Source organism: Calonectris borealis, chromosome 9 (assembly GCF_964195595.1).
Source record: "Calonectris borealis chromosome 9, bCalBor7.hap1.2, whole genome shotgun sequence".
Classification (NCBI taxonomy): domain Eukaryota; kingdom Metazoa; phylum Chordata; class Aves; order Procellariiformes; family Procellariidae; genus Calonectris; species Calonectris borealis.
Window position 1 is genome coordinate 6,149,232 of NC_134320.1, and position 11,805 is coordinate 6,161,036.

Consider the following 11,805-nt stretch of genomic DNA (forward strand, 5'->3'; position numbering starts at 1 on the left):
AGGTCTTTAAAATGAAGTTGAGGAGAATAGGGCTTTTTCATCCGATTTCTCCTGTCCCTAGCAGATAGCCATAGGATGGGAACGTCCTTCCTTGTAACAAGGGACAGTTGGTAAATCTGAGGTTACCGCAGTTAAACTAGCACGTGCTAGCGAACCTGCAGTAGCCTGCTTGCAATTTACGGCAGGCCCAAGGTAACTTGATTTTTGGCTTGGCTCGAAGCCTCTCTGTTAGTACAGGCAGGCCAGCTGCATGCTCACTGCCGCGCTTTGGGAGCGTGAGGCAGGAACGGCACTGCAGAGCGGCCAACGCTGCTCAGCAAACCGAGGTGTGCCCAGAGACGCGTTGTGCCTGCCCCAGAGATGGGGGTGAAGAGTGAAGGAAGTTTATTTGGCTTTTGAGAAATGAACAATGCTTATTTTCTGCCCAGCAATGCCGCAGACTCTGTAGATAACACGTTAACCAGGGCTGTGAAATGACTGAAGACAATTGGCAAAGGACCCACCGTTAAAGCTGTAGCCTGCACGCAGCCAGGAGGGGGTATGGACTCTGCTGGGTGAGTCGCAGGGCCCAGACCTCATTGCAGAGCACGGCAGAAAGTACCTTTGCTTACCGAGTTAAATTTTCCCTGACTCTCGGAGAGCTCTTTCTAGGTATGAGGCTGTCCCTCTCCTAATTTTCTTTGGACTTCCGCAGGCCTTGAAGCAGACCCTCCACGTCTAGCCATAGGTTAGCAGGGTTAGTATGCCACCCCTTCGGGAGCAGAGTGGGACCCACAACCGAGACCCTCGCTGCTCTAGGTACATCTCAGGGAGTGTTTGCACCCTCTTCCACATAGCTGTTACCTTCATGTTTGCCCGTAGCGGGGGGAGAAGTTTTCAAGTGTAGACGTGCAGAGAGAAGAGGAAATCACAGTCGTGCCGGTGAGGGAACGGAGCGGGACAGTAAAATACCGAATAGGCCAGGGGTCGATGGATGAACGGCCTGGGGCGGCCTTGCAGCGCGGAGTGCGAGCACCCCCTCACCCCGAAGAGGGGGAGGAGGCCGTAGGGGGTGAGTGGGGCAGAGATGGGGGACTGAAGTGTGGCTTTTGTACTCCAGAACCGAAAAGGCAGTTTCCTTTCCTCACCCCAAAGCTAAGATTTATAGGCCTGGGGTTTTCTCATCTGCTCCTGGGTGGGGGGTCCAGGGTGTGACAAGGTTTGAAGTTTCTCAAGCAGGAGCTTGGCCGTCCTGGTGAAAGGCCGGACGTGGAGCTAGCTTGTAACCAGTTTCCCTAGTTCATTTTGTGTCTTTTGAAGTATGTTTTTGCTTCTTGTGCTGTTGCTGCCTCTTTCTGCTCTTGGGTCTCGCCTTCCCCCCTTGCTGCGGGGCCTGCTGTGCTGCTTGCTGCCTCGATTCCCCCGCGCTAGACCATCCGATGTGGGACCGTTCGTCCTTTCTGACCCAATTTGAGCAGACGTGTCTGGCTGCTGACATCCTCCTTCCTCTGCCCTGCTTGACCTCTCCATTTTTTTTTATCTTTCCCTTCTGTATGTATTTTTATGATGTCAGATAAGTATTATCACTTAAGAAAACTTTATCTGGAGGATGTGCTCATTGCCAAACCTACTGTGATATGAAGTCATTTACCAGCAAAACCATGTTTGTGACCTGTGTGATCCCAGGGTTATCTGCGCGGGGAGGAGGGTAACAGCATGATTGTACAGCTGTAATACAGCAGTAATAACTCTCTGTGTGGATGCTTTTATTTTGGATTAAGTGTAGTTACAGCCGTGTTGTTACGGTGCTTCTGTTATCCGTGCAGATCAGCCTGCAGCCGTGGGTGACGCTTTTCATCTGCCACCATCCCCTCTGAATGGAGGCACCATAGAAAACTTCAATTACAGGGAGAGCAAAATTGTTGCCTTTTTTGAGGCGAAAGTTAACTGAAAATGCAGCGTTGGTCTAGCTGCTAAACAGGGCAAAAGGTGCTGTCCATGTGAATAGTGCAGGAGTCTCTCTTCTGGAGTTTCTAAACCGAACAGCTCTCATTGCAGTCCCTGTTATCTGCAGGGATAACTGGATTGGGAGCCTGTTTTCTTCTGTGTTTTTATTTGCACATTTAATGGTTCAGTGCTGTTCTAGTCTTGGCGACATCATTTTAACCTTCTTGTTAGTGGGTTGCCTGATTGCATTTTGTTTTCAGCTGCTTGCAGGCATCAGGTACTGGCTGGAAAAGCTGTAATTTGTTCTTGTTCTGTGTTTGGCTTTTCTTACGTTGTCAGTGGTCACGGGGAGCGGGGATGGGATTGTGGCTTGGCTGCTCTTATTTTGGCTCTTACTGTTGATCAATCTTCTGTCTATTCCCAAAATGAAGGAAATGGGATCTCCTGAATCTAATCTGTCAGAACTAGCCTGTATTGAGTAGTAGCCCTTTGGCATGTGTGGCCAGTGGCCCTAAGTTGCTTAATAACCAGTTGAAGATAGACCAGTCTCTAGCACATATCTAGGGGTGGATGGTTTTAACAGTAGAGTGGGGTATCTTGTACATCTGTGTGCATAGGGAAAGATTAATAGATTGATACTGGCGGGGGGGAGAAATTTGGGATCCTCAGATCTGAGGATAGGCTTGTAGGTCCACAAGCTTGGTAGTTGTTCTAAAGAAAGATATTCTTTAACATTGCCTTGCTTGTTTTCTTAGACCTTCACTGGTTCATCAGTACCACTTCCTTTAATGGCATGTTTTCCTGCAGTCTTATGCAAGACATCGATTTGCCCTGGGAAAGCGCTCGCATCTTGCAAAAATAAGGACTGAAGAGTGTGCGGGGGGGGTGCCAATGCCATTCGGTAGGACACAACTCCTTTCTGCAGAGCTGACCGAGGACCAGAGTACCTCATTCCTCCCAGCCCTTGTTTACAGTTCTCCTTGGCTGGCTTCTCGCTGTCATGGAGAGCACTCTCCGCTTTGGCTGCGTTTGCTGTTACTGGCACTAACGAGCCTGCAGGGAGGAAGAGAAAGGAGATAGCTCACCACTGGAACGGAGTAAGAGTGTAATGGGAAAGGGGAGCATGTTTAGATTACAGGGCATTGACTGCGGTAGCCAGAGAGAAGGAACTCATTTTGATACGGTCGATAAACGTACCAGGGGGGTGGGGGCTCTATTGGCAAGATAGTTGCTAAACAGTGAGTTGGCTAAAGAACAAATTAACTAGGAAATCAATACATCCGTTAACTAATTCGGATCAAAAAGCTGAGCAAGACACATAAGTCATGTAGCAATTTAAATGAATTTAACTACTTGGAAAGAATCAGTCGCTATTAAACAGAACAAATAGGCACTAAAGGTGCCTGGGGAGCCAGATTTCCTCCAGCAAACAGATTAAGTGACAGGCAGATAACTGGTAGTGCCAAGGACCAGCTCTGTGGTGTGGGGAAGGAAACAGCAAACACCTTGTGGCTGTGGAAGTGCTCCCCCCCCATTTCTCATCCCTTTGCTTTTGTGCCTATCACAGCTCTCTAGGGGTTTGCTTGCCTCTCGCATGGCTTTGCTTGCCTGACCTTTGCTTTCCCTGATGCTCAGTCTCTCTCGAATCCTCCTTTCACATGTTTCACAACAGAAGAGTTCCTGAAAGATACCTAGCCTTTAAAGAGAAACAAGGAAATGAAAATAAAGCGCCCGTGTTCCTTGCCCTATCCCTGTCCCGTTGCGGTGCTCCATCCCACTCATACCTGGCTAAGGGGACGGCTGGTGCCAGCTGCCGTGCCCTCTCCTTGCCTCTGCCTCTGGTGGCCACGGACCCGTGGCAGAAGTTCACCCAGCACGCTCCAGCTAACAAGTGGCCGAGGTATTTTAGCTGCTGTAAGGAAATGAAACCAGGCAGTACACGTGATCAAGGCCAAAGCCTAATCCCACAGAGTTAAGAACAGATGCGAGGAAACCCTTTTCAGTTTTGGAATAATTTGCCTCTAGGCTGGCCGCAGCGTCCTTGTGCTCTGGTTATGGGGACAGCCGGGATACTGAAGGATAAATGGGCTAGCTCTTACTTAGATCCGTGGAGAAAATCAGGGCAAATGGGAGCTGATTTTTATGATGATGCTTTTCTTCAGCAGATGTTTACAAGCTATGCCTGTACGGGTTATGCCTTTGGGTGGGGAGGACAGGAGATCAGTCCCTGTCTCGTTTGATTCTGACTGTTTGCTTTTTGCTGCAGACCTGGGTTGCCCTCGGGTGTCACCAGCTGTGACGGTTGTGTCCAGGCTGTAGAGGGCAGCTTCTCTGTTGGAACTGTCTGGTTTTGTTCGTTTGGGAAAGCCTCTGGTGGAGCAGTCTCCACTGATGCTGTCTCTAGCCCGTGTGCTTTGCTGTTGTGGTGCTTTCCTTCTCATCGCTGCTCTCGCAAGATTCTCCCTTGCCCGAGTTGCATCACCCTGCTCTGGAGAGGCAAGGTGGGGCTCACGCGAGGGTCGGCTGGGGTGCCGTGGTCTCTTGTCTTTTGCACCGATGCTCTTGCAGCAAGTTGGCCCAGCGCTGAGCCCTGGCTGCCTGAGTTCGTGCTGCTCGGGAGAAACCACCCACGTGCAGACTTTTTTTGGTTCAAATGAAGGTTCTTGATAAAGCCAACAGTGTGTTTGCATTAGGCTCTTCCTGGACTGTCCTGGTAACTGCTGGCAGCAACGGATGTTCCCACCTGCTTCTGGTAGTTGTAGCGATGGTATCCATCACACAAGCTGGGTCACTCTGCGGGTCCTGTCTTTATTTTATTTTTGAAGATGGATAGAGAAAACCTTGTAAAGCATAATGGCAGTTTTTCTCTCCCCTAAATCTTGTGCTGCTAGGTAGGACTGGAGCGGGCGTTGGAAGGGCATCACTGGGGGTTGTGTCCTTGCCTGCATGCAGTGGGGTATGCTCAGTAACTGGCAGCGGGGTGGCTGTGGCTCTATTCAGGTATGTTCTGCTGCTCGGCTGCCTGCTAATTCTGACAGCATACTGTATTTTATTGTATTTCTTGTTGTTATTCAAGCTTGTAACTGTTGAGGAGCAGCAGTTCCTGAGGGAAGCGCTATATAACACTGGAATCTTAATTGTCTGGGATCCAGCACCATATCATGCAGAAATTCATGAGGTAAGGCTGAGTTTTCTGTAAATAAAATCAGATTCATATGCTTTGAAGTGCATCTGTTAACCCGTTTCCTCCTAATGTGGCCAATAACTCCTTTTAAGGCCATTCTTGTTTACCTCTTTGTTATCATGGATTTATCCGTATGCGCTTCTGAGCATGCATGGGTGCTCCTAGGGAAACACTTGCCTGTTCCAGATCCCTGTGAAGGGCCCCAGGCCAAGTGTAACGGGTCATCACCTTTACTTTCCCATGGGCTGATGCCGCAGGGAGGAGGTCGCTGCTGGCTGCAGCGGTTGTCATCTCATCAGAGGGTGATCTCCTCTTTCTGACAGTTGCTGTAAGATTTGCTGATGGTTGATGCTTGGATATTTCAAGCAGCAGTCAGACATGAGGTATACTTGATGCATTATGAATGGATTGGGAAACCCTCTGAAGATCTTAGCAAATGTCTCCTCTCCGTGTCAGCTAGACTTTCACTTGTGGGTGTTGCAATCCCTCTAGTATTCACTTTTAATTTTGTGTACAAAAGGGCATTATTTGATAAGTGATGAGCTTTGGAGGCGCAGGGTGGAAGCAGGTAGGAGTGAATAGTCCGTTCTTTACTTTTATATTAAGCTCTGTCTGTAACTGAGAGGTCTTTGCGTTCCTTTGTCTGAACTGCATTTCCTATTTTCTCACTGATGTTTATTCTTGTGCCTAGTCCCACACCTCCAGGAGACATGAGGTGGAGGTTTAAGAGTCAGTAAAACCAGGATGGGATATTTTTAGCATAGGGAAAAATCTCAAAATTACTTTAAGAAAACATAAACCCTTCCTAAGTGTTTTTACTGAAAGGGGAGGTTTTAGGATGCAAATCAGCTCAGCCTGGTTTAGGAGGCTGTGCTGGGGACGCTTGACTGCAGAATAGGACGCTTTGTACTCCAGCGTGGAGAGGGGTTGGCGTCTGTAACATTTAAGGCAGAGTTCTCAACATCATCTGCTATTGGGGAGTGCAGAACGAAATTATACAAGATGCTGATCTCATTTAATGGTCCTTCACTGAGATTTGGGATTTCCCTGCTCCGTTCACTGAGTCAAGTCACCACCGTGCCTTGAGGGGCAGGTGAGGTGGTGGGGGGCAGAGGGTGAGTGTGTGTGGGTACAGCAGGACCTTTTTCCCTGGCAGCAGCAGGTTCACTCATCCTCATTTCCTGTTGGTTATGCGAAAGAGTGGGCTAGAAATAAAAAATCTGACCTCATGTTTCTGTTTTGCAGTGGTACAGAAAACCAGACTACAACTTTTTTGAAAGCTATAAGTCTTATCGTAGTACACATCCAGAGCAGCCCTTCTATATCCTGAATCCAAAAATGCAGTGGCAACTCTGGGATATTCTGCAGGAGAATTCCATGGAGCATATTCAGCCTAATCCACCGTCGTCAGGAATGCTTGGTAAGATAATTGCCCTCTAAACTTCTCGTTCAGTTTGCAGGCAGGAACTCTCCAGGATGCCTTTTTTCAAAGACAATTACAGATTTATGGTGCTTATCAGAGTTGCTTTCACAGTGTTTGTCTTATGCCAAAATTTAAGCTTCCTGTCTTTAAAGTAGCAGCTCAGTTGTGTTAAGTAAGCGGTTTGCAGCACCCCTCTGAAACTGCAGTTATAAACATGGCCTGGTTCCATGTGGAAACAGGAGAGGAGATTGCAACATCGAGATGGTCTCTAGGATTTCTAGCTTCTAGCACCAGAGAATTCCCACGGGGTGCAAGAGGAAGGATACGGCTCCTGCGGGCTCACATCTTGTCAGGCAAATAAATCAGGTTACTGCAGATGAAATCTAAGTGCTTGCCTGTTTATGCTTTCCATATATAAATATGGAAAAGTATATTTAGCTAAAGACTTACTGGGGGGCTGGGGATGGTCAGACTGAATGGTTGCCCTGAAAAGTTCAGTGATATTCCCGCTTACTCAGCATGCTAATGTCTTGTTTGTCAGCATGCTGAATCCAGCCCCTCAGCGAAGCAGCGCATTTTACATTCTGCTGTTGCAAAGCTTTTCCTTCTTATTGGAGAGCACATCTCATGACCAGCTGAATAAAAAGGAGTGAACTTCTCAGGAAGTTCACATGTATTTGAAATCAGAGCGTAACTATATGGTCTTGTTTGCTACGTGGATGTCCAGCTGCTGTGCTTCAGCTCCTCCTCTGCTCCCGTCTCTGCTCCCATCGCTGCTGGGGCACAGGCACCCTTCTACCTCTGTGTAAACAGAGTCACGTCTTATTTTTGCCAGTCAAATGTCTAGTTTTCTTCCACGACCCTGCTCTTGCCCAGCACCTATTACATCATTGCTGGGATACGTGCAGAACAACTGCGTAACAGCATAGTCGATGACTTCAGCAGCAAAATTGTTGTTAACAGGAGTTAGGGGCTTGAAGGCAGGCACCGGGCCACATCAGACAGCAAATTCCGCTGTGGCTTAACTTTGGGCCAAGTTACCTGCTTTGTAAAACAAGTCACCTCGCCAGACTCAGAGGCACAGATGAGATCCAGCTTGCAGCTCTGGGTTTCCTGGAAGGCCTAAGTGTGAATGAAAATTGTCATTTGAAAAGGTGGATGAAAACGTGTTTAAAATGCACCTTAGTTAAACAAGTGGTTTCACAGATAGGTTCTTCTAATGTCTTGTAAACTGTGTTCCTCTGATCATGCATGGTCCCTGATGTCTCAGATACTGCATGAATTTTCTGTGATATGATACATTGGTCCTGTTTCCCTAGAATAGTCTTGCTATTTCTTGCGCTTGGAAGAAAAGTAGCCGATAACTCTGGCTTTCTTCTGATCTGGCCAGAAACTTGACAGGTCTGTGCCAACACTGGCATGAGTGTCCTCAAGTGGTTCATGTGCCTGTCAGGAGACACAGGAGGGCAGCACTGCTCTGCTGCGGGGGAGCTGGGGAAGCCTGAGGAGCAGAGGCTGCTCAGTCTCGGTGAGCCATCTCCAAGCACGGTTGCTTTTATGGCCCCTGCGTTCACGAGAGGCAGGTGGGGAAAAGGTGAAGGTCTCATCTCTGCTTACCTAAGGAGGTTTGAGATGGGCTGTTTGGATCAGCCCACGGTTGGTGGACGCCCAAGTTTCCATGAAGGTCACGGAGAATGGTACCGCTCTTAAACATTGGCCTTTTGGCATGGCTGTCGCTGTAAACAATCTGGTATAATCGAGTCAATCATAGGCTTTGCAAGAGAGGGCTTCAGAAAACAGCCCCATCTGGCCAGACTTGTTTTCTCCCCCTCTAATCTGAACGTCCAGAAAGGAAACCTTTCTCCCTGGAGCTGGATGCTCCTTGCTGACTACCTGTCTCGCTGCAATGTTTAATCCGTTCTCTGGTTTGACATGGGGATGTCTGCTTTCTTTCCCTCCCTAGGCATCGTGATCATGATGACGCTCTGTGACGAAGTGCACGTGTACGAATTTCTCCCTTCCAAACGGCAGACGGACATTTGCCACTATTACCAGAAGTTTCACGACCGTGCCTGTACCATGGGAGCTTACCACCCCCTCCTGTTTGAGAAAAACTTGGTGAAGCATATCAACCAGGGCACAGATGAGGACATCTATACTCACGGGAAGGTTACTTTGCCTGGCTTCCGAAACGTGCATTGCTAGCAGATGAGTTTTTAGTGTGTTTAGGAATTTTTCTTGACTGTCAAAGCACTTTTTAAATCAGGGTTGTCAAATTTGTTAGGTCTAAGCACTGGTGTGTTTTGACAGCTCTTCCATGTTGCAACACTTGCCCTTAGGACTTCGTTGCCTAACTTCTCCCAGCTGTAAGGTGGTGTTAGTACATTGCGGTACGTCCACGCGGTATCTGCATGAGCCACTGCAATAAATGTACTCCCAGTGGAGCCAGGCTCATGCAGCAGGTGGATATCTCTGTCTTCATCTCAACCGATGATGGTGTATGGGAGACACAGGAGAGGCTTTCTAAGCAGAGATTGCACAAGTCAGGATCAAACGCTGAATATAGTTTGGTCTGCTTCAAAGAGGTTATGACAAAACCTGGTCCATTGAGAAATAGGAAAAATAATTTAAAACTTGTTCCCGTAGTCCTGGAAGCTCTTTGGAGCAGGGCTGATTTATGGAAACACTGTCAAAGCTGTGTACTGATGAGCTAAAGTCTTAGTCCAAAAATATTTGATTTTATAAATAGTGTGTAAAATAAGCATGGCAAATTCCTTTCAAATTGTAAGAATTCTGAAATCATTGCGGTGGCATTTTTGGCAAAGGAAGAGGGAGGCAATTCACAATTCAGTGATTCTTGCAAGACTTTTTAATCTTTTTACTTTTTTTTTAATCGCTTAAAATAAATTTTAGTGAACATTTACTTCTCCGGTACACTGCTGTGCTTGGTATAGAAGAAGCCTTATTTCAAAAACGTTTTGGGGAAGATGCTCCAAGGCACAAATGGGAGAATTCACTGGAAGTCGGTACCTCTTTCCAGCTCTCTTGCTGGTCTACCTTTGCAATTATTGGCAAATCACTTGCTGGCTTGTCTCTGTTAACAGAAATGCCACGTAGCTGCTGGCCAGATGAGTTCCAGTTCTCTGCTGTGCGCTTTCTGAATAGGTGGGGAGCAGATGCATTACCCCTGTGCTTCATGAGCGGTGAGGAGGCAGGGTATGCTCTGCTTCTCATGCTGAAACACAGGCAGAATTGAGGAGGGCAGCTTTTCCCTGCTAGAGGGGACTCTCCCGTAGAGGCATGGTGGAAGTAGTAGCTCTGCAATCTCTGTACGTCAGTGAGAACACCTTCCCTGTCCTCTTCCCTACTGATGTGTTTCACGATGTCTGTAAAGAAAGCTTTTTCTTCTCCTGTTTTGAATAAATCCTGTGAAGTCATTGGCCCTTTCCTGCCTTGGTGAAACTGTGTAAATGTCGTTGCTCCGTGGCCCTGGGGACTTGTGCCAGCCTTGCACCAGCGCAGGCAGAGCTGGGAGGGGAGCTGCTCCCCTGCTTGTTTCGGTAAGCCCACGGCTCTGGCCCCATGTTGGTGAGAGGGCCGCTATGGAACGGTTCCTCCAGTTCTGGCTGGCTTTCTGCACGCCCATCTGTTGGGATGGATGGGATCTGTCAGTGTTTACAAATTGTATGTCATGTCATATATATATATATGTAAAAAAATTCAGGTCCTTGTCCTAGTGCCCCTGAGCAGTAGTGTAAGAATGTGATGAAGCCCATGAGCAGTTGTGTCTTGCTGAGCATTCATTTTCGCTGTTAGGGAAGGAGAGGAAAAGCCAGCAGGGGTTGTTTGAGACAACCATAGCAAACCTCTCTCCATCTCCATTCTTAGTTTGTAACAGTCCTACCTCTGGCCCTTGGCTCAAGGGGTTGCCTGCCGCAGCGATTTGCCTTCTTAGTATGTGTTTAGTTGGGATTCGAATAGCTTCTGCCTTTTTTCCTAGGCTGTCCCATTTGTTATTTCTCACAATGTTATTTTCCCCCACCTCCCCCGTTGGGGTGACTGGACCAGCCACCCTCCTTGGCTTGGGCCGTGTAATGGATGGATGGTACCTTGCTGCAGAGGAGCAAGCACAGCCCCGGGAAGCAAGCACAGTCTGTCTGCTGTTCGCCTGGGGTCCCCCAAACCACCTTCTCCTCTGCAGTGCTCCTGCAAGAAGACAAAACGTCAGACAGGCTCCCCAGGGTCTTTCAGAGCCCTTAGTTACTTCCAGGCAATAGTGTTGCACTGGGCATGACATTTCCAACATTATGCTAACAGCTTTAGCTAGATCCAACACGTGATTCATTTACAATCTAAACAGAGTTTTACAGGAATTATGACAGAGCTTAAAATAGGCCAGTGTTAACCCTCCTTTTTTTTTTCCTCTTTTTGGCTGCATAGATCCAAATCTCATATAAATTGCAAGTGACAAGAAGTCTGGTACCTAGAAGAGCCAAGTTTGAGTTAGTGGGCAGTAATAGGTAGACTGTAACAAAGCCTCATCGCTCCTGCAGTCTCTAACCATTTCCAGAGTGCGAACAGCTTTCTATCCATGTGGAAAGCGGGAAGAGGGCAACACTGCCCTTCCCAGTCAGCCGCTGAAGGGCTAAGCTGTGGGAAGGATGCTCCATAATGATATGGGAAGGGTGTGGGGGAAGGTCAGCAAGTCTGGGGAGGAGGAGAATGAAGGGATTATTTTAGGTTTTGATGTAGGAAAGATATCTCCTCTTGATTGTGGTGTTACTTCTGTTCTGAATATTGCTTAGAAATACCCTTCCTTAACTGTAACTTCATAACTCCTCCCTGCAGTATAAACTAATCTATAGCACTCACAGAAGCTACAGCACAGTCTTTGAAGTACTGAAAGGGAAGGGGAAAGGAAAGGGAATGAAATGCTGGAAGGTGATGGGAACTCCAGCTTAATTTCACAGAGACATCACCCCTGAATTGTCTTGACTTCAAGTTTAAACTTTGCATTATCCAGTATTTCACCTGTTTCTGCAGCTGTGCTGATTAATTGGCAAAAAGTATATTTTAGTATGACAGCGTATTGGTCAATAAACACTGTCAAGATACCTTCTTTCTAAGTGTGGGCTCTTGGGAGCACATATCGGTCCTTGCTTGCCATTTTGAAAACCTAGCTGATCCAGATTTAATTCCAAAACCAGAGACAGTTTCTGAAGGAAATCTCAACCTTTGATAAGACTTGTGATAATCAAATATTATAATTTAT

General features: G+C 47.5%; 1 protein-coding gene across 11 annotated transcripts in view; it reads left to right on the forward strand.

Moving 5' to 3' along the window:
• Positions 1–9,970, forward strand: part of ST6GAL1 (ST6 beta-galactoside alpha-2,6-sialyltransferase 1) — a 47,438-nt gene extending 37,468 nt beyond the window's left edge. For all 11 annotated transcript variants that reach the window (XM_075158112.1, XM_075158108.1, XM_075158105.1 and 8 more), the window contains 3 exons: positions 5,003–5,104; positions 6,356–6,530; positions 8,497–9,970. In XM_075158112.1, the coding sequence (XP_075014213.1) occupies positions 5,003–5,104; positions 6,356–6,530; positions 8,497–8,738 (519 nt within the window). In that variant the 3' untranslated portion in view covers positions 8,739–9,970. The remainder of the gene's footprint in view (positions 1–5,002; positions 5,105–6,355; positions 6,531–8,496) is intronic.
• The last annotated feature ends 1,835 nt before the right edge of the window (positions 9,971–11,805 follow it).